General features: G+C 38.5%; 1 protein-coding gene across 1 annotated transcript in view; it reads left to right on the plus strand.

Moving 5' to 3' along the window:
• UMAD1 (UBAP1-MVB12-associated (UMA) domain containing 1) overlaps positions 1-22,969 on the plus strand; it is a 167,712-nt gene that overhangs the window by 103,705 nt on the left and 41,038 nt on the right. Inside the window, exon 3 of the mRNA XM_012926156.2 lies at positions 14,091-14,152. Coding sequence (XP_012781610.1) covers positions 14,091-14,152 — 62 coding nt within the window. The remainder of the gene's footprint in view (positions 1-14,090; positions 14,153-22,969) is intronic.

The following is a 22,969-nucleotide window of genomic DNA, read 5'->3' on the forward strand; positions in this document are numbered from 1 at the left end:
GAAAAAATAATGTTTTGTTACATTAAGCATAGTAGTTATGAAAATATTAATATTTATCATTTCCTTATTTCTCATACTTCCCTTATCTGTCTTCTATCCCCCATACCCTACTGTTTAGGAATATAGTAGTTAGGGAAGAATTTTTGGTTTGTTTGTGTTTTTTTTTTTAGTAATTAACAAATCAAAATTAAACTTATTTATGATTTGGGAAGAAATGTTGCCATACTACTGGGAAATAAACTTTAGAATAAATAGAAAAAAGTGAATCTGGCTTCATTTACATTTTTTCTCCTCTATTTGCTTCTAGCTTACTGTTTCCCTGGATCATTCCAAAGATTTCCTCTTTATACCAGTTATTCTTTTGAATGTGTTTGTACTTGTGAGCATATGGGAACCAGTGACTGTCAGGGACTGTCAAGTCTGTGACCTTTTCCTCTCGCAGCTATCTTAAGTCATATATACACATGTCTCACCATGAATAATCAAAGCATCTTATTTTTAATTCTTGTTTAATTTTTTTGTACTTTTGAATTAGTTTTATTTTCTTTTTAAATAGATTTTGAATTGCAGATTTTTGTTTAATCTTATGGATGATTTTCCTTACCTAGAATCTTGAACCACAAATGTAATCAGAAAATAATGCTTTAATCCTAGTTAATCCACACTGTTGATTTTCTGTGTCTGCAGCAGCAACAATGGGAGAATGCCTAATGTCTGCTCGCTTTTATAGACCCATAAACTCACTAGTCTAGGCCACAGATTATCCTCTTTGGAGATGGTAGTTTTGCTTTCGAAAGAGACTATCTGCAGTTTCATTTTGTCCTCGCAAGGGATAGGCTGATTGCATCCTTGTTGTGTGAAGTGAAGGTAGATCAGATCAATTACAGATAGTTTGTCACTTGCTCTGAGTGGCCTGCAGCCAAACAAGGTTAGTGGTTACCAAAATACATTTTACCTTGTCAAAATAAAAGGAGTTCACTATCTTTAGGGATATAATGGAATAGAAAAAAAAGGGAGAATTCTGTCTTTCTTAGAACCGACGATATATTTAAGGAAGAAAATGTGAGATGCATGGTTCATTTCTGTAGGTATTTGTCAAGCCTTGGGGCTGAAAGGTGAAAATCAGAATTGGTTTGGCAGCCTGGCCTAAACAGACAAGATAAATTAAAAGGTTGCTTTCAGATCTCAGCTACTAAGATTGTTAGTTTAAAACTGAACTTTTTATTGGGGGTTGTAGGATTAAGTTATGTGTATTTATTAGAGAGAAATAAAACTGGTTGCAAGTCCTTGAGAAAAAAAAAATAATTAAAACACTAAAACCAGAGAAAAATATGCTGATAGCCCACTTAAAACTAACAACAACAAAACTGCTTTAACCCACACTTGTTACATGTAGCAATTCAGTTTATTTTATTTTATTTTATTTTTAAAGATTTATTTTATTTTTATTACAAAGTCAGATATACTGAGAGGAGGAGAGACAGAGAGGAAGTGGAGCTGCCGGGATTAGAACCAGCAGCCATATGGGATCAAGGCGAGGACCTTAGCCACTAGGCCACGCTGCCAAGCCCAATTCAGTTTATTTTATAAAACGTTATAAAGCAATCAGTGTGCTTCTTGTTAGGTAAAATATAAATAGAAAGAGACAGTGTGTACTGCTTACTCTTGTTCAGTGCACTCACCAAAACAGAGGTGGTTTAAATAAGAAATTGAAGATAATAAATAAATGTGCTTTGACTGTCATACTGTGCCATTCTTTAAGTAGAGGGAATTTTATAATCAAGAATGTGAATCTTGTACCCAAGTAAACTTCAGTTTCAATGTAGGTATACCACTTAGCAATTTTTGGTTGCCTAGAACTTTTAAACATGTGTCTTTCATTATATTTATTACCTATTAGAATACATTATTGTTTTTCATAAAGTTATTGTGAAGAACTGATTGGCGCTTCCCTTCATGAAATTCTTGCAGTTTCCTTGAATATTGGAAGAAATAATTGTTTAAAATTCTTTGAGAGGGCTTGGCAGCGTGGCCTAGTGGCTAGGGTCCTTGCCTTGATCCCATATGGCTGCTGGTTCTAATCCCGGCAGCTCCACTTCCTCTCTGTCTCTCCTCCTCTCAGTATATCTGACTTTGTAATAAAAATAAAATAAATCTTTAAAAAAAAAAAATTCTTTGAGAAAGGTGGGATTTAACTTACTAAGTAAGGCTGGACCAGTTCACAAGGTTGTGTTATCTAAACTTATTTTTAAAACTAGCTTCTGATTCTTCTTAGAAAGATTTCCTAATTATCTGAACCATGGTAAGGTTTTGATGTACATGAAAACATCCCTGGGGAACAGAACTTAGTACAGTCAATTATGTGTGTCTGAAGAATCTGCTGTCAGTCTTTCAGGTTTTAGTGGATAGAGATTGTAAGACATATTGAAGTATCAGATAGTCATAATATTTCATATTAAGAATTGATTCTGAACATGCTATAAAGTTGTGGGAGCAAGAATGTAAACTTTCTTGACCATAATTTGTTGAATATACTGAAGACTTCTAAACATTCATTTGTTCTGTATTTATTTATTTCTGTATTTACTTATTAAATTGAATATTTTTTGCTAAATGCCAAAGGATTGAGGTGGGTAACTTTGAAAGCAGAGATCATGAATGACACACATGAGAGGCAAACATTGGGTGATCTGCAAATTACTTTGGGACCAGATTGTGGAATTGGGTAAAAGAGAGAAAAAAGAAGAAAGAATTAATCAGTGACCACATCACTCTGCGTTTGTGAGCCGGGTCAAGGAGTGTGACCTCGCAACGCGGCGGGGACTGTATTATGTGGGAGGTGGAGAGATGGTCAGAGTTTTGTTCAAAAAATATTTTTAAAAAAATATATTGAAAGAAAGATAACAAGAGTAGGAGAATATGATTGTGTGTCCATGTGTGGAAATCACAGTGAGAGATGATGGCTTTTTGAACTTAACATGACAGCTAGCTTATTTGCTGTTCCCTTAGCCAGAGAAGGTCCCACGGTCGTCTGTATGCTAATTTCCAGGCACTTTGCTGTCACTGGGATTGTTTCACTTTCTCATTGGGTGAAGATGGAGAACGCAATAGCCGTTGGAAGATTTGCTTCATTTTATGTATGGACATAGTTTATGTGTGCAGAAGTTAGGAGAAGAAAAGGAATTTGAATTGAGACATGTTGGATAAGCAGTAACTCTCAGACAGCTTTGACTAACCCAGCTGGCTTTGTGTTTCTCCCTTTCCTTCCTTGTCACCCAAACCTTTTTTAAAAAAAGAAGTTACTGGAGATTAGAATGACTTTTACTATTAAATGTTCAGTTGAATTCTAATTTTTCAACCTGCCTCCTTGCAAAACTGCTGAATTTGTTTGAAATCACTGTGTCAGTTTAATAAAATACCTAATTTCAAGAGTATCTAATATATGAGACCAAGCCAATCTGTGGAGTTGTGATGGCGGTACATTAGAAATATAGATTCAAGTACATGAGCTATATACATGAAGAATGAACACATGTTATAGCTGTCTGAAGTCTGGGTTGAGAAACTGTTTAGACCAAGAGTTTTGATGGAAGTGCATTAGAAATATAGTTTTGAGTACATTAACTATATACATGAGAACCAAATACATGTCACAACTGGATTGCAGTCTGGGTTGAGAAACTGTGTAGACCAAAAATGGCCCTTGCTCCTGGCTTTTCCTTCAGATTGGCTCACCTCCGGCTGTTGTGGCCACTTGGGGAGTGAATCAGCAGATGAATGATCTTGCTCTCTGTCTCTCCTCCTCATCTGTGTATATCTGACTTGCCAATAAAAATAAATCTTAAAAAAAACCACACAAACATAACCAAACTTCTGACACTGATCCATAATTTCAGAAGTTTAGTCTTATTGTGGGGTGTGAGTGAGATCACACCAGACATGTCTAAGGAGTCTTTATTAATCAAGCTTGGTGATAAGAGGGTCCACTACAAATAGCAAATCACAAGTCCATACGGCAATCCAGTCAATCGTAACCCCAAGAGGAACAGATAGTCATTACCCTGAAGTCCATCCGTTAAGCTGAAGACCTATGTCCCAGCTTCTCCAGCAATATGTTATCCTAAGAGATATGCAACGAATAACCTAGACACACAAAGCTGCAGACATTCACCTTTCCCTGGCTTCTCTGCCCACATTCCACTATTGCTAGACCTCACCTTTCCTGGAACTCTCCATAGTACACAAATTAGAAATACAAAGCATCTTAGCATGGCTATCTTCACTGTCCCACCCAAGCAGTGAACAGAGGGTGAGGAATTCACACAGGGGTCATGCTCAGGGGATACCTGTCCTCAGAGTCTGTCCATGGGAAGCCAGAGAGCAAGCAGGTACTGGAGAGGCCAAGAGTAGGAGTGCCAGAGCGACTGCAGCACAGACCAAGAGAGAGCCCCTCCTTATCATGGGCCTTTATAGGCTGTGTGAGGGGAGTGGTTACACAACAATGCAGTACCCAGCCCTCTCAGGTTCCAGGTGCTGATAGATGGGCAGGAGGGAACACCTCGTTGGTGTGGGGGGAATGGCTCCCAAGGTGGTGACCCTGCCTACCTTGTAAAGGAAACAATTGTGCTTGGGTATGTGAGTGACTTGGTGATAATCAATCTCTACCCTGATACTAGACAGTTTTGTTTGTGTCTACTGAGTTCATTCACAGCGGTGCCTACGAGCTCTTGTGCCCGTAGTCAATGCAGTGCTTGGAATGGCCCTTTGTGGAACTTTGTTAGCATTTCAGGATCGAGACTCTGGAATTGCCAGCCCAGATTACTCTCTCTGTATATAGATTTTTCCTAATGAAGAGAGGTATTATCAACACAGCACAAAAGTAATTTGGCCTTTTTGGTTTCTAGTCTTGTGGAGCAAAAATAGGAATGCTTAGGAACACCTGGTTTTAACATACTGTTAAATGCTTAACTGATGTTTTGTGGTTTACTTCATGATTTCTAGAAACAGAATTATCCCATAGCTACAAAGTAACAAGACTCAGATCCTAGGACAAATTAATTTAAAGTAGGAGGGTATGATTACTATATTACTGATATTCTTCTCTGCATGTCCATAATCACCCAGTGTGATCCTACACACCATATTAAAATTTGCACACTGTAGTAAAATTGGAACTGTAAGATTTTAATAGCAGTCACTGGCTAAAATCTAACACGGTGCCAAGAAGTTGTAGAACCCTGTTTAAGATTCTGCTCAGCTCTAGTAGCCATTTATAATTCTATTTGTTAGTGTGTGTGCAGTTTTCTTTCCTACTGTCTCGCTCCTTCCACAGTCCAATCAACAGATGCTTGCTTACTGGACATCCACTTTATGACCAGAATGAGGCCAGTGTGCCGTTTGTCTTCCATCCTTTGCGAATTGTGGGCTTTAATATTTTTGGTATGCTAATTTAATCCATGTTCAATGCCATTTTAATTTGCTTCTCATGAATTCGTGGTGAGCTTGAACCTTTTCCTGTATTTGTTTGCTGACTGCATTCCTTCCTCTATGGCTTAGCTGTTCCCATCCCTGGCTCATTTTCCTTTGAGGTTATAACAGTTGTCAACAGAATCCTGACCAGGCTCCTGGGCAGACCATGTCTTAAGCAATTAGTGCTTTTGCTTTCCCTCTATTCCTCAGCTATGTTGTGGTGGAAAACAGACAAGGATTAAATACACGGACTTCAGAAAGGCGATAAGGAAAATTAAAGTGGACTGGGGGTGAGTTAAATGAGTAGTACATGGAAGTGGAAAACTAAATTTTGGTCAGTCATGGGAAACAGCAGGGCATTATGGAGTAACTTGGCATCAACAGCTGACTTTGATTCCAGCTCCAGGTTTGTCCCCGTTTAATGGCTCTATAATGAAGCCTACCTCACAATTCTGTCAAGCATTATATGAAATTAAATGTAAGGGCCTCTCCTACTGCCCTCCTTGTTTTAGTCCACTGAGACTGTTATAACAAAATACTATGAACTGTATAGGTTGTAAACAACGGAGATTTCTTTGCCACACTGCTGGGTGCTGAGGAGCACACAATTGAAGTGCTGGCGGATTTGAAGCTTGGTAAGGGCTCCACTCCAGGGTCACAGGATGTGTCTTCTTGTTGCATTTTCAGTGGCAGACGAGACATGCCAGTAGAACATGCATGAATTCCACTGAGGATGAATCCACAGTCTTAAACGGATCACCTTCCGGAGGCCTTAATATTGCAGTCTGTGTGTTGGTGGTTTTGACATGTGGATTCTCCTGTGCGGAAAGTGCAGTAACAGCTGTAGCTGTATGACAAAGGCAGAATACAGCGGTGACACCAAGACGCCAGACAAAACTTTGTCCTGAAGGAATTTCCCTCATTACTTCTCTGCTATTAGTAATTAACGTGTTTTCTCATTTAGAAAAAAAAAAAAAGATTGGTTGTTTTGAGAAACAGAGCAACAGAGAGGCAAGGAAGGAGAGAAGTCATTCATCTGTCCCCCTCCACCTGCCCAGGTGATCCGATTGGCCAGGAGCCAGAAGCAGCAGGCCTGGTTTCCCACGTGGAGGCCAGCGCTTTGGCAGGTGAACCATTGTATCTGTCCTACCAGGCACACTACCAGGAAGCTGGATCAGAAGCAGGGCAGTTGGAAGTCAGAGTGACACTCCAGTTTGATATACCAGCTTCTCCAGCAGGGGTTTAAACCACTTAACTAACATGCCAATGCCAGCCTCTGCCTTAGTCTTTTGAATAGTGTTCTTATGTATCATTCCCATTTTTCAGATGAGAAAATTGAGGACTAAGAAGTAACAACATGGTCATAGATTTGGTAGAGCATTTTGGGTAGAGTTCTGTCAGTTTTGAAAGCCAATCTTTTTCTTCAGTGCCAGACTGCCTTGGATAGTGAGTACCACTGAAGAATGAAAAGGAAATCATGGCGTGGTCATTCCACTGTCCTTTGCTGCTTCCCTAGCTGAATGACTAATAGGCAAACACTCCCAGAGGGCATTTGCATTTTAAAAGAGGAGCTCATTAACCTTAATGAATTTCTAATTGGTAGAATTTGTAGGAGAGATATTTTTAAGTAGGAGGGCTTTCTCCTATGTCTTGAAGAAGCCTTGGCAAGATTTTCTCCCTCTGTAGAAGATCAACTGTTGTGGAATTGGAGCTATGTAGTAGAATGCATCCTGTACTGCTTGTTTGTCCCAAGTGCAGTAAAATGAATCAACAGAAAGTCACAAATAAAATCATTCCTAGGGAACTATAGCAGGTGAGCCTTGTGTAAAATAAATATAAATGCACATGTACATTTGGTTATATTGAAAACCTTCTTTAGAAATCAATTTAAAATAGATAAACGTGTTTGTGTATGTGTACTTATCTTACATATATGTATGCATGCATACATATATTACGTAGTCAGCTTTCCCTTCAGGAGTGACCTGTCAGTGCTTTCATAGACCTCTGCAAAGGGATAATGCAATATCCCCACAGTCATTACACAGAGACAGAATTCTGAAAGTTTCTTTACTCCAGAAATCCACAGATGCTAAAATGCGTGGCAGTCAGCTGGAATACATGCCCTGCAGGGTTGTCTCGTAGACTTTTACCGGTAGAAATGTTTTTTCCATGTGAGCCTCTTGGAACCAGTGCATTTGTGGATTGCATTCTCAGATATACAGTTCTAGAAACATCTTCTCTAGTAAAAGAAAAGGGAAGGAAAACTGTGTGCTTTCTGTGTGCAGTCTGTTCTGGAGCGCACCAGCCCACCCCCAGTCCTGTTGAGCTCAAGGGCATGCTGATCATGAAACCTCCTTTCCCCAGATGAGATTTGGCCAATTGCGAGGGAAAAATTAAGGGACAGAAGGAAGCCAAATTCCTACTCTGGTTGCCTATAAAGCTGCTGTTGAAGAATGGGGCATACATACATCAAGGTGTTTCAAAAAGTTTGTGTGAGAAAAGACAATTAAAAATTTTTTGGGGGGGCCCGGCGGCGTGGCCTAGCGGCTAAATTCCTCGCCTTGAACGCCCCGGGATCCCATATGGGCGCCGGTTCTAATCCCGGCAGCTCCACTTCCCATCCAGCTCCCTGCTTGTGGCCTGGGAAAGCAGTTGAGGACGGCCCAATGCTTTGGGACCCTGCACCCGCGTGGGAGACCCGGAAGAGGTTCCAGGTTCCCGGCATCAGATCGGCGCGCATCGGCCCGTTGTGGCTCACTTGGGGAGTGAATCATCGGTTGGAAGATCTTCCTCTCTGTCTCTCCTCCTCTCTGTATATCTGACTGTAATAAAATGAATAAATCTTAAAAAAAATCTTCACATTGTGAAGTCTACATGTAGTTCATGTTACACATTTTTAAAATCCTTTTGAGAATTCCTTGCATTGATTTCATTTGTTTTTGCAACAAAGTATGCTTGTTTTTAAAATGTCGTTTTCCGTGATTTTTAAGGCACTCTAATGTGTGAATGATTTTACTAATCTGAATCCAAGAATCCAATTAGGTTTATTGGGCTACAGCAGGCTTCCCCAAACACAAGGGAATCTTGTAGAAAGAATCGGGGGAAGACAGAGCAACATGCTCTCTGGATTTCCCTCAGCACTTCCATTCTCAAGAGGATAGGCCTGTGTGTGCCAGGTCTCATGAGACACTCCAGCCCACAGACAGGGGAGCAGAACGAGGCTTATGGGCATGTTGGTAGAGCTTTCTCCCCGTGGTACCAAGTGTCTGTTCCCTCATTCATCCACCATCAACCCTCCCCAACAGGCATTCTCAGGGGCCTAGCTAGGCATTGGAGTTCCCTCCTATCTCTGGGGATTTCTCTTCTTATTTGTGCCTTCGCACCCCAGGTGTATGACTCCATCAGTCTACCTTTACCTCGTGTAATGGGATCATGGTGCTGCTCCTGTGGCCATGCCTGTCTTTTCTCATCCCCTTATGGAGCTCAAACATCAGCTTTCTGTTGCAGGAAAGGTGGAGTATGTAAATTCCATCAGAACACTGATTCCCTAGGATGGCAAGAGATAAGGTTCAACTCCCACTGTGACATCTGTTCCTCTTGGTGACTTTGGTTCATGGAGTCACTGAGCTTCTTGGCCCCCCGAGAGTACATCCACCTGTCAACTGGACAATTTTCGGCACCTGCTCGACAGTAACCACAGTACTACTTCCAAAGGGCTCTGTGAAAGATAAATCCTGGGAAGAGGTTGATGTTTTCCTTCTTTTTGAATGGCTAGCTTGCAAACAAATCTACGTAGCATATAAAAGGTCATTGATATTTAAAAATTAAAGTACCTTGTTTGCCATTTCTCACATTCTGTTTCCATTTTTTGTTAAAATATCTAAATTTTAGAGAGATTGTGGAAATATAGATAATGATTGGATTTTTGCCTCAATAGAACAGTTCTTCAATGGGAGAAACAGAACTCCAAAATTTTCACTTCTTTGTTACCTATTCTTTTCTACATGCTTGTTTCATTTTCATTTTGTGCCTCTGCTTACAGAGAAATAATCTTGCAGATGGCAGTCCTCCCTGTAGTCAGTCATTGTCCTGAGTCATTGCCAGATGTGACATTTCAGGAAATAGTGATTTTTCAGTTGCTTCCGAGCAGGTGTGCTCTGTGATGTCAGGAAGACTGATAACCTGTCTGGGAGGTCAAGTGGGAGGGAGCAGTGCAGAAAGGTTGAGAATCAGAAAATTACAGAGGAAAACAGACTTTGTCCCAGAACTTTTAGTTAACTATGAATGGAGCAATAATGAATTTAAAAGATAATCTTTCTCAGGGTGCCTTGCTTTTCATAGTGGGCTGTGCACATTTTCTTGTAAGCAGCGTTTGTGCACATTACTAAACACTTGGATCTCATGGTGAAGGGACTTGTATTCCCTTGGTGACTCCTGTTCCTGTGACCCTGTGCCTGCAATAGCTGAGCAAACTAAACTCCTTGTGCATTAACTTTCCCATCTGTGACTTGGAGCTTGATGATCATATCACTAACTTTCAAGAGCAAAAACTTTTCTGAAAGTAAGTCTCTTGATGTGCCAAAGAATGGTCAATTTTAACAGTCATTTAAAGAATGAATCAAAGCAGTTCGTCAGAAGAGAATGTTGATTTAAGTTTTCACTTCATAATGATTCATTTATCAAGGAGAGAAAACCCCAAGTTCCTAGCCATGTGATTATGTTTTTTAAATTGTGGTCTTCTTAAAAAATTCATAGTAGTAACCTTATGCCACAATTATGGATAACTAGTAATAATGTGTCAAAGTGATATTCACACCTTTGTGAATTTTGGCTATCAAGTCTCACAAATATGTTTTAATAGAAAGATGGTACTGAATACTAAGATACAAATTTTACTAAATATTGTTAAGTGTTATTCTGACAGTTTTATTGATGAGAAATGAACCAGATCAGTTCATTTATTTATTCAGCTAATGTCTATTGATCATGCATATGTGCTAGCCTCTGTCCAACAGTAATAATGTTGCACACAGCTGAGGAGAAAGAACATGGATTGGAATAAGTGTGATGTTAGACATTTTGGGAGTGTTATATTATCTTATGTAAGTCAATATATCATCAATTTTGTTCTTACTTCATGATTTTAGAATTTAATAGATTACATTTACTCTTTTAACATTTTCATTAAACTCTTATAGCCATTGATAAACTAAACTTTTATGTTTTGTATGCAATAGTTAAACACAGATAAGATTTTCATACATTACATACAGTTAAGATTGATAACTCTCTGGGACCAGTGCAGTGATAGCACATTAATCCTCTGCTTGTAGAGCTGGCAACTCTTATGGTGCTTGTTTATGTGCCGGCTGCTCCACTTCAGACCCAGCTCTGTTCATGGTGGGGAAAGCAACAGAGGGTGACTTGGGTCCTTGAGACCCTGTACCTATATGGAAGACCCAGAAGAAGTTCCTAGCTTCCAGGTTCTGACCAGTGTGACTGTGGCTGTAGCAGTCACTTGGGGAGTAACCAACTGATGGAAGGTTTTGCTCGCTCTTTGTGTAATTCTTTCAAGTAAAAATACATAAATCTTTGAGAAAAAGATTTGTGACTTTCTTTATATTAATAATTAACCTTTAATGTCAAGCAAGCCTTCATCTTTTGATGGGTAATCTGTGTTGTGGACATGACTAAAATGACTTAATGTTACAGGGTGAGCAATTTTCAGATTACCAAATTTTTACCTCTGATTTTGTTTCAAAGAAATAGACTTATTGGTTAGTCTCTACATATAATGCATATATCTGTGAACGATTTATAAGACTTGAACAAAGTTACAGTCTTAAAAAGTTAGCCGGTTTGGAATCAAGATGGCAGAATAGGGTAAGGACACGTTTATACAGACGGAAAAACATTTAATCAGGATGAAGCAGAGAGGACATATTTCATGAAATAGGAAAGGACAGAACAACAGCAGAGGGGTACCTGGAGACTGACAGACATAGGAAAGCAGCGGGCACAACGGTGTGGTGTTGCAGTGACTGATACTCCAGCACGGCGATCTGAACTCCACCAGCAGCCGGGACTCCACCAGCAACCAGGTAGGAAGGGACTTTCACAGGGAGCTTGGGTAGTGAACCCAGACAAAGAACTGTCCGTTCTGCTGGTCCGCTTGATTTGAGCAGGAGCAGAGACAGAGCAGCAGATCTCAGATGGGCAGTGTGAGAACAGGGTGGATTTCACAGCCCAGCCAGCCCCCTAGAGCTGTATTGGGTGCCATTTTGTGTAAGGAGGAAAGGGCAAGGGAAAGGACGGAGCATGCACTGAGCTGGAAGTGAGTTCATTTCTAACTCGGTGAACTGCAACAACGTGGCATTCTACGGGTTCCACGCTGGGCAGGTCTGGGTAGCCCTTGAATCTGATGGCCAGCAGATCAAGAACTGTAGTGGTGGTACGTCAGGTGCCATTTTGTGCACTGTGGCAATAGCTTTGGGACTGCAGGGGACAACAGTGAACTGTGCATGAGCTGATCTCGCGAGAACTTGGTGAGGTCCGTGAATTGCACTGGTCCTGCAGAAAAACAATACTGACTGTGGCATCGTACAGGTCAAAATAGGTCTGTGTGGCACCCAGACCTAACGTCCAACAGGTTCCAGCAAGATCAGTGCCACCAACAACCTAATTGTATAGGACACCTGGTGTCTCTCTAATCCTGGGACCTGCTCCAACCGAAAGTGGAGAAAGGTTGCAGAGACAACGGTGTAGCCTCAGCATGGTATCACAGGAGGTGGAGAGTGGTGAGCCAAGAGCTGGGGCTATGGCGACCATGGTGGAAATCTAACATAAGAACCCAAACCTGAAACTCGCTGGAAGTTGTTTCACAAGTGGTGGCAAGCAAAAAGTTGTGTACCAACTGCAATAAGTAAAAGCAAACTGTAGAACTGTGGGTGACACAGCTTAGAAACCTGCCCCAAGGGGAAGACTCTGCTAACCAGAAACACAACAACTAAGAGCAAAAGAAGAGACAAAGGCACAATGAATATTACCAAAAACTCCCCTGCAAAGGAGCAAGACCCTATGCCAATCTCAGAGTTAACTGAGGAAGACATCAAGAAAATGGGGGACACAGAATCCATAACACTCATTTTAAAGATTCTGATCAAAAACGAGAAACACATACAAGAGTTCAAAGAATTTAAGGAAGCAATAAAGCAAATCAAGGTTGATATATCAGAAATTAAGAACACAGTAGAGCAAATTAAAAGTACAGTAGAGAGTCTCCAAAATAGAATGAAGCAAGCAGAAGAAAGAATCTCAGAATTGGGCCCGGCGCCGTGGCCTAGCGGCTAAAGTCCTCGCCTTGAAAGCCCCGGGATCCCATATGGGCACCGGTTCTAATCCCGGCGGCTCCACTTCTCACCTGCGGCTCACTTGGGGAGTGAATCATCGGATGGAAGATCTTCCTCTCTGTCTCTCCTCCTCTCTGTATATCCGGCTTTCCAATAAAAATAAATCTTTAAAAAAAACAAAAAAAGAATTTGCCTCTTCCAAACCTGCCCTACAAATGGTACTTCAAGTTGTTTTCTTGACAGAGAAGAGGAATAGCACCTACCAAAACCAAAGGCAAACGGGAAGAACATCCCACTAAAATGACAACAGAAGACTAAACCAATCAGCAACCCATTCCTAAACTGACAGGACCAAAGTACCATCCATACGTATTAAATTCTGAATGTAAATGGCTTAGATTAGTAGACTGGATTAAAAAACAAAACCCATCTGTTTATTTTCTGGAGGAGATACACTTCAATGAAGACCAGCGGAAACTGTATCACATGGGTTTTGTTGCTTTCTGTTGGTTTCTTCAAAACTCTTTCTTTCTTCTCCCAGATGTTGATTTTGTTTTGTGGCTCTTCATTTAAGGGGATGTATAGTAGCTGTGTAATGGAGACTGTCATATCTAGTAACATGTCATTTAACTTCATGGCACTGTAAATTTCTATTTTTCTTTCTATTATTGATTTTGTATCATGACTTTTCATTTAAGGGGATGTACAGTAGCTGTGAAATGGAGACTAACATCCAGATGTGAGGATGCAGTGTGGTATGCATCTCTATTTCCAGACAAAGATGGACTTACAATGAAACTGTTTACTATATCTTGACAATAGGATTCTGGACTCTCTGCCGTTGTCCATGCCCGCAATAATGGACATATGACTGAGTATGAAGAAGTATATGTTAGCAATGATATAGAAGAACTAGGTGAGGGGGAGGGAATTGGAGAGGGGATAAGGGAATATGGAACTGTATCATAAAATGATAGCAGTAATAATAAAATGTAAAAAATGCAAAAAAAAAAAAAAGACTGGAGGGGAGAACAGTGGGGAGGGGGAAGGGAAACCCCAGTGCCTATCAAATGGTGTCATAAAACAATAAGAAAAGGATAAAAAAAGGATAAAAAAAGAATTCTTAAAAAAAAGTTAGCTGGTTTACTTTTTTAAAACAAACAGCGATTGCTGCTAGAGTATGTTTTAGCAAATGTTAGTTCAAATCATAAGAAAATAATCTGGTCTCAGTAGCATGGTAAAGTTTTTTGTTTTTGTTTTTCTTCATAGGAGACACAGCAAATGAGCAAAAAGATAAAACTACAGATGTAGAAGGTGATCCACCTTTAGAGGTAAGCAAAAAACAATAAGGGTTTTATTTGTTTGTTTTGTTTTGTTTTTGGAGGGGAGTGAAACTGAACAAGTGGTCCAAATTCTTCAATGACTGTATATACTCTTTGAGGACAAATAGTAACTTCTCTGTCGCTGTGAAGACAGTATGCAGGCCTTGAGACGCAGGAGATTTGCCAGTCAGTGGAGCAGCACAGGGGGTGACTTCCCAAGTGCCAGTCTTTGCCTAGTGTTAGAAATGAAAAGTTTTTCTACAAAAAAAAGTACAATAGTCCTTAAGTTAAAGTGCTGGGACTATTTTCTTTCATTACTTTCTAAAATGTGTATGTACTTCAAAAAGTTCATGGACAATGAAATTAAGTTCATTTTATTTTGCCTCCTCTACCTCCCAAAAAAGCACAATCTATTCATATGAAGGTTTTCAAAATGTGTATAAAACATGCATATTTTTAAAAAAAGCATGGATTTCAAAAGATTTTTAATTGCATTTTTCACACACTTTTTGAGGTTTTTTGTGTTTGACTTAATTCACAATTTATGACCCTATTGAGAAAGGTTTGGGACTAGTGAATTCAGTACTGTATTCCCTTACTATTTCCAGCATCAAAGTATAGTCCGTCAAAGTATTCCTACGCAAGAGCAGGATCTTTGTTCTTTTTCATATCAGCAAGCCAATTGTTCCTTGAGAGTACTTGGCAATGTAGTTAGGATGACTACTTCTGTGTGCTATGTAGAGATAGAGATATATTAGCTGTACTTAACCCTTAAATAATCATAAGACATAAGTGGAATGCAAAAGTTTAAGAAATGGCCATGAATTTTGAAATTCTGCGTGTAAGGGTATTTCTGTATACAGTTAGAATGAATTCAGAGGCCTGTCCTGTTTGGCTCTCACTGCTTTCCCCAATGCCTGGCAGCTGCCTACACAGTGAAAACTGTTTGTTAGATGGATGAGTTAACCTAACCATGAGTTATAATTGGAGAATATTTATTTTAAGAAGAGAAATTTTACTTTGTACACTGATTGAACGCTGACTATACTGAAGGCACCATAGAAGGTGCCAAGTATACAGTGTTGAAGGAAGTGGATGCAAATACAAAGATAAATATCTAGTTTATGCACGGAAACAGCTCTGTTTCCTTTATTTAAATATTTAATGAGTGCTGATCATGAGTGGTTGCATCTTTGATAGTAAAGATGGATATATTTTGGTACTTGAGAAATAATCATCAAGATTGTTGCTCATGATTCCTGATTTTCATTGCTTAGTGTCAATCTGTTCAAGCTAAAAATATTGCCAAGTGAGTTGCTGGTAAACAATAAAAGTTATTACTCACAATTCTGGAAGCTAGAAATCCTGAGATTAAGATGTTGTCCCATTTGAGGCCGGGCAAGGCCCTGCTTTTGGTTACGTAAGTGGAATCCTGTTAATAAAGAGGCAACTCCAGTTTTTTCAGGTCCCTTTAAGAACGCACTAATTCCATGACTGATGGCTTGGGCCTAATGCCCTGGTCACTCCCCAAAGCCAGAACTTGATATTTTTTTTTTAAAAGATTTTTTTTTTTTTATTGGAAAGCCGGATATACAGAGGAGGAGAGACAGGGAAAAAGATCTTCCATCCGATGTTTCACTCCCCAAGTGAGCCGCAACAGGCCGGTGCGCCAATCCGATGCCGGGACCAGGAACCTCTTCCGGGTCTCCCACGCGGGTGTAGGGTCCCAAAGCTTTGGGCCATCCTCAACTGCTTTCCCAGGCCACAAGCAGGGAGCTGGATGGGAAGTGGAGCTGCCGGGATTAGAACCGGTGCCCATATGGGATCCCAGTGCATTCAAGGCTAGGGCTTTAGCCGCTAGGCCATGCTGCCGGGCCCAGAACTTGATATTTTTTAAAAAGTTGATTAGTAGATTTCCGAGATCGATTCTTAAAGAAATAAGCATTTGATATTATAATCTCCATAGATTTAGAATTAGCTCATTGTTGTTTGACTTGCAAATCTCTCCATTAGTATAAGATATATAATTAAAGCTGAGAGTATTTAAAGGGAACTTCAAGAAGTTTATGGTGAAATGGAATTAAATATGTTGACTTTGGTGCAAAGAAATTTTGTAATATATGGGTAAGTTTTTTTTCTAGAATATGCAGTTTCCATAACTCTTTAAAGATCCCTTACATAAGTTTTGCTGCAAAATGCTAAATAATTTGTTTCAACCTCAAGTCTCTATTGTGGGATTCACTTACTCTTTTCATTTAGAAATCCCAAAATCAAAATATTTCTTCATATTCTCCACTTCCTGTATTCTACCTTAATGAGTGTTAATCAGTCTGAAAGCATTTAGGTTCCGTGTAGAGCCAGGGGGTTTCAGAGTAGATCTCTAACTAGATCTGTGTTGTGGACTCCAGACATCATGTCCGTATGGTCATGTGATGTTTCATGTCCAAGTTCTTAGACAGCTCAGGCTTTTTTTCGAACATAGAACCCTGAAGAGTGTGTCTGACCAAGCTTGCTTGATCTCTGCCTGATGAGATCAACATCTACGTAGTGGTTCAAGACCTAAACTCCTCAGGCTTCTCTCTCCCAGGACTCTCCATCTCCTGTCATCAGCAAGTCCATCATATTATCCTGTTTGTCTGGAATCTGCTTCTTGTCATTGTGATTCTCTTAGGAAGGCTAAGCCATCACTTCTATGAAGACTCTCCTTTTAAGTCCCTTCTCCACAGAGCAGACAGAAATCTAAAATAGATCATAAATCTTATCACACTCAGGCTTAACTCAGCTGCCCCTGGACTAAATGCTGAGTTGCTTCCAGTAGGCCATCTCTTTGCTGTGTACCAGCCCAGCACCCATTTGTGTACACTGGCCTGCCTGCTGTCTCTTGGTGTCGTCAGCCTGCTTCCCAGCTTACCCTTGTGTTGCTGTTTCTTCTTGACTTGAGCTTCACAGCCCTCACTTTTTTTATCATTCAAGAATCATTTTTTCATGACTGCCAACCGAGTTAGTATATCCTTCTCCCCAGTCACCATCACATAACCCTGTTTCCTCAATTTCATTTATCTTATCTTCAATTAAATTTTGTGTTTATTGTTGGCCCTCCGTGACTAAAGGCAGATAGAATTGGTACACCTAGAATACTGTTGGGTTACAAGGACAGAATATAACAAATACTTGTGAAGTGATCATGTGGAATTCATTTCATGTTGTCATCCATCTGCTAAGTCAGAGGCCTAAATGCCATTTTGACTTATTTTGCTTGCTCCTTCATCAACTCTATCATCAGATCCTGTTCGTTTTCTCCACCAAACATCTTCCAGATCTATTTTCAGCTAGCCCACTTATGTCCACAACTGTTCACTAGACTGAACGTAGACTGGCATAATCTTTCCCAAATCTCTTTCTAAAGAAGAAAGCCAGATTGTCTCCTACACTTGCAAAACTGCTGCCAATAGAGCTTAAACCCCAAACTCTATTCAAAATCATTCCCTTGAAGAACCTTTTTCTCAGCTCTCTCGAGTACCTCAAAGTCCTCTACTATGTAAATTCTCTTTCATGTCTTTATTATGCTATTAGTTCCCATAAGGTGAAGACTATATCTAATTTAGTTTTATGACTTCAGCAAATGAGATTCTATTAGACACATTTGGTGTGAACAAATAACTTATAAATGTTTCCTGGATGGGTAACTGAATAAATACATGATCTTATGAGTAAATTCTGTTTATTCCTTAAATTTTGCTTATATTAGTAAATTTTGTTCGTTGGTTAAAATATGCTGCAACATTCAAATTAGCTTACATATGTTTCTAGTAGGCATATTTTCATTTAAAAACATTTATTTATTTTTATTGGAAAATCATATTTACATAGAGAAGGAGAGGCAGAAAGATCCTCCCTCTGCTGATCACTCCCCAAATGACCGCAGTGGCCAGAAGCGAGCTGATCTGCAACTGGGACACGAACTGGCAACCATGTGGAATCCTGGTGCTTGGAATTGGAGGAGTAGCCATTGAGCCACAGTGCCAGGCCCTCTAATAGGCATTATAAACAGATTGCTATATCTTCTGCTACTACAAAGTTGTTAATTCGTATATTTCTTGTGAGTTATTTATTTAAAATCTCATTAACATACATTGTTTTGGCATGCTATATTAATAAAGAAAAGTTAAATAATTTTGTTAAGAGATTATAACTGTTGTAATAGAAAGATCACTAATTTAATGACCATAAATAAAATGCTGGAATAAAAACATATTTGAAAATTAGTATGATTTCTATAACACTTGCAGATAACATTCATGGGGCACATGCTGTAATGCAGAGAATCAAGCCACTGCTTGGGAGATCTGCATCACATATGTTGGGGTATCTGTTTCAGTCCTGGCTACTCTGCTTCTTATCCAGCTGCCTGCTAATTCTTTGTGGGAATCATCAAGTACTTGGTTTGCTGCCATCCATGTGGGAGAGCTGGATGTTACAAGGATTTGAGGAGTGAACCAGCAGACAGAAGACTGATCTCTGTCTCGCTCTGTCTTTCAAGTAGATGAAAAATCAACAGCTTCGAAAGATAACCTTTGTGGTTGCCCGAGTATAACTCACATTCTCAGGGCTATTTGGAATAATAAGTGCCTTTCAGAAGACCAAAGTAGGAGTTTTGGTAAGCTCAAATAAAGGAATGAAACTGGGGTTTGTCAGTTTTGGTGACCCATGTTCACAGATGTAAGAATTCTCTGTGTATTTATGGAAAATTATAAAATTCAGTAAATCACTACAATGCAAAGCTTAATATAAAGAAATACTAACTGCAATGGCAAAGATAGTTTAGAAATTTGATGGAAAGGGAAATTTTTTTAGGTGAAGTCAAGAAAGATTTTCATGTGTTAGAACCATGCATGTTGTTTTTTTTTTTTTTCCGAATTACTCTACTTCATTTTTATAAGGTTAAATTCCTGGGAAAAGAAATTTTTCCTTAAGTGCATTTTTAGAAATATGGAAGCAGATCATAGTACGAAAGTGGTTTATACACCTGAATCAACATGACAGATAATAAACAGTTAAAAATGAAATGGTTGTAGCTGGACCTCTTCAAGAGTATGATTTTAATGGATGTTAAAATATGTTGTTGAATGGTTGAAGGTATTTTTCCTCACACTTTGTGGGACATGTCTGATTCAAAGCTATATTCTCTATTCAAATACAGCTCTCAACACCATGGAAATTTTGTTACATAGAATGGAGTTTAAAAAGATGGTCTGACTTGGGCATTTGGTAGGCTAATTTTTCCATTGTTGGATTATGAGATATTTTGAAATAAACAAAAGCATAATTTTATTTGCACTAAATAATAATGAGGTTTTGCATTCCATGAAACTGAAATAATACAGCATTCATTCCCCCAAACAATCATCATTTCTCAAAATACCCTGAACATGTTTGTATGTTTGTCTCTTCATTACCCCTCCTAAAGTAGTGGAAGGTTTCCTTCAATGTGGCTTAAATCAGTTAATACTCGTGTACCTTACAGTTCCCTTTGAATAATCCCAAGATATCCTCATTTAGGATAAGACTAACTTACAGCAACATCATTGAACTCTCTAGTTATCAAACATGATTTTTCTCGGGATGTACTTTTGTCTGTTTTGAAGAGCCATTGGCAAGGCAGGTGTTTGGCCTAGTAGTTAAGACAACTCTGTCCCCACCAGCAGAGTGCCTGCTTTCATTCCTTCTTAGTTTCTAACTCCACTTTCATGCTAGTGCAGATCAGGGGAGACAATGGCCGTGACTCAAATGAATCCTGTTCCCTACATAGAGACCCGGATTCAATTCCTAGCTTCCAAGTTCTGCTCTGCCAGTCCTGCTGTTGGAGGTACTTGTGGAATGAATCAGTGGATGTAAGCTCTCTGTCTCTCTTACTCTGTATCTCTCTTCAACAAACGGTTTTTTGTTGTTGTTGTTTTGTTTTTGTTTTATCATGAGCCATTGGTGACTTTGGCAGAATTTGCCATGTTTTTGGTGTATAGAGTAGGAGTTTGGACTTATTAAAATTAGTCCTTGGCCTCACAGGAAAACTTAAAATTTCAACTAACCATCCAATAAAAAGATTATCTATATCATTATGTTCCTTCTTTTATTATTGCCCTCCTGGGAGAATGTTGATAGTGAGCTGTAATGACAGTGCAGTAACTTACTGCCTTCTGCCAGTCTAGGAAGCCTGTTACAACTCTGGGGGATTAAACCCAGAGACCAGTGGGAAATCTGGTTTTGAGTTTTTGCCATTATGACCCATTGCAAATAAGAAAATTTTTGTTTTTTCATAGCTGGTAGTCTCGAAAGTGTCTTACATCATGAAAATGACTAGCTGACCTCTGCTTTTTGTTTGTGGTAGATATATTTGGGGAGTTGTGAATACATTTCATTTTTAGCAAAATTTGTCCAATTTTGGTGACTGTGAATTTTAACCTAGTTTGGCAAATATTTTTAGCACACTTAAATATTTGTTGAACTTTAAATTTTTTTATATTTGTAACTGAAAAATGATTGTTTAGATTTGCACTTTTTTTAGTTGTTAAGACTTACGAATATTTTTATTTATTTTAATTTATTTACTGGCCTGAAGATAACAAAATGCAAAAACAGGTCAGTAAAGAACTCCCCACAAAACCATAATTCCATTTGTATATTTATCATAAGTGGTAAGTAATTCACACGTGCATATGGAGACACATATAAAATATAATAACTAACAGATGGTATAGCTGCAAAGTAGGATTTATAAAGATTATTATCAGCTGGTGGTTTGAAATATTCCTGTGGTTATACTGACAGAAGACAGAAAAATTATTTATAATAATAAACTGTGGCACTAATATCCCCCCAGCTTCTGTTAACCTTAATAGCTTATTGCATGTTTAATATAAATATCTTTAACGGGGATCTAAACACAGTCTTATGGCCAATTTGTATTAGGAAATTCAATGGACAACATTTGCAAAAATGGTGATTAAGGTAATAGCAAAAGCAGCAAAAAATATTTTGCTAAAATTGTTAAGTGCATGATATTAGAATCCATGGAAAGCAAAGTAAGGATTTGGGGTATATTGTTGTTATTTATTCAGCTTATTTCAAGCATGCTTTTCAGTTCAGTACCCAGGGGTCTCATTTGTATATAATTGTAAAAAAAGTTTGAATCTTTTAAACTGTGTAGATACAGAGTGAGTTACATTTGGAATTCAAAGTTTAGTAATTTAGGCAACAAAAATTATTTTTAAGTTCAGTTCTTTTTAAAAAACTTTTTAATTCACAAATAATAATTGGTTATATTTATATCATAAAGTACAAAGTTTCCATATATGTTTAAAATATAGAATAATTAAACCAGGTTAATTAACAAAAATCTCATATACTTATTTTTTCCTTTTTGGTGAAAAAATTTAAAACAACAATCTTAAAAAACAGAATGACTTATTGTTTATTCTAGAGTTATTCTGGGTATTGACTCTTTTAAGTCAGTTCCTTCTATGTAATTGTAGATGTTTATCCTTTGGGCAGCATCTCCCCTTTCCTTCATCACCCTGCTCTCACCAACCTTAAAGCTGATTTTTTAAAAAAATAAATATGTATATGGAGCATGCTTTCTTTTTTCTGCTGTATTTTTGTAGTTGCTTCATGTCTTCCCAGAGCTATATGGACCTTTTGTTAGTTTTTTATTTGATGAAAATGTCCTTTAGCTTCATGAGCTCCATATGATATAGACTTTGGTTATTATTCCTTAAAGAAGAGACAAAGATTATTCTGTTAAAAAGTGGATTCTGGATGGGAAAGATTTGAAGTTGAGGTAGGATAAAGAAAGTTAGAAGGGCTGAATCTCAAGAATAATTTCCAGTAGAGCAAATGTTCATTTACTGGATGCCAAGATTTGGGTTTTTCTTCAGTTTTTGTTGTTGTTGTTGTTGTTGTTAATATAGGATGCTGTGTTAGTAGGTGCATGTAAAATGTTGGGAGCACAAAGATGATTGTGAACCTGTTTATTCTCACAAAATAGTCACATTCCAAATGCACAAATAATGTGTATTGATATTGAAGGGAGTTTAGATTGCTGCAACTATCTTTGGAAAACATTTTGGCAATAAGTATTGTAAGAGCCAGAAAGATGTTAATATATGTTGACAGTAATTCCATTTTTAGGATTCTATTCTAAGAAAATCATCTTCTAAGTTCACTAGTTTTATGTGAACTAGTGATGGCATATGCACTGAGTGGAATACTTTTGCTTTTATAAAAATAGCATTGATGATGAGCTGTTAATAAAAAGATACTTGATTTTGATAAATTTAATTATAATACATACAGATTTATATGTAGGATTGCAGCGTGATTGCTGCCCTGTAAAATCCATGCAGGAAAGTTTATTTCAATACACAAAACCATTAGGAGTAGCTGTGTTGGGGATGACAGATACACAGAGTAAGTTGTCATTTCCAGTGTTCTGGTCTGCTGATCTGTGATGAATGAATCTTGCATGTTAAATAACTGTAACATTTGTGGTAAGAAAACTGTGTCTTCACCCAAGGGCAGTTTTTGCCTAGTAGAAGTATGGAAGAAAGGAACAGTCTATTGAAGATGTTATTTAAGAAGATTTGTTGGCATTTTCTTTCCATGCTCATCTTGGTATAATATTTCTCAATTAGTTCATCACTGTGTACTACATCTGATTACTGTTTGTCAAAACATCTGTCCCCTGTCACCCTAGGACCTTTCCAGCAGGGAGAGGAGTGAAGTCACTTGGAAGTTATTCTTCATGTCAAACTGGAAATCATATAGCCAAAC

The sequence above is a fragment of the Ochotona princeps genome, chromosome 20 (genome assembly GCF_030435755.1).
Source record: "Ochotona princeps isolate mOchPri1 chromosome 20, mOchPri1.hap1, whole genome shotgun sequence".
Lineage (NCBI taxonomy): Eukaryota > Metazoa > Chordata > Mammalia > Lagomorpha > Ochotonidae > Ochotona > Ochotona princeps.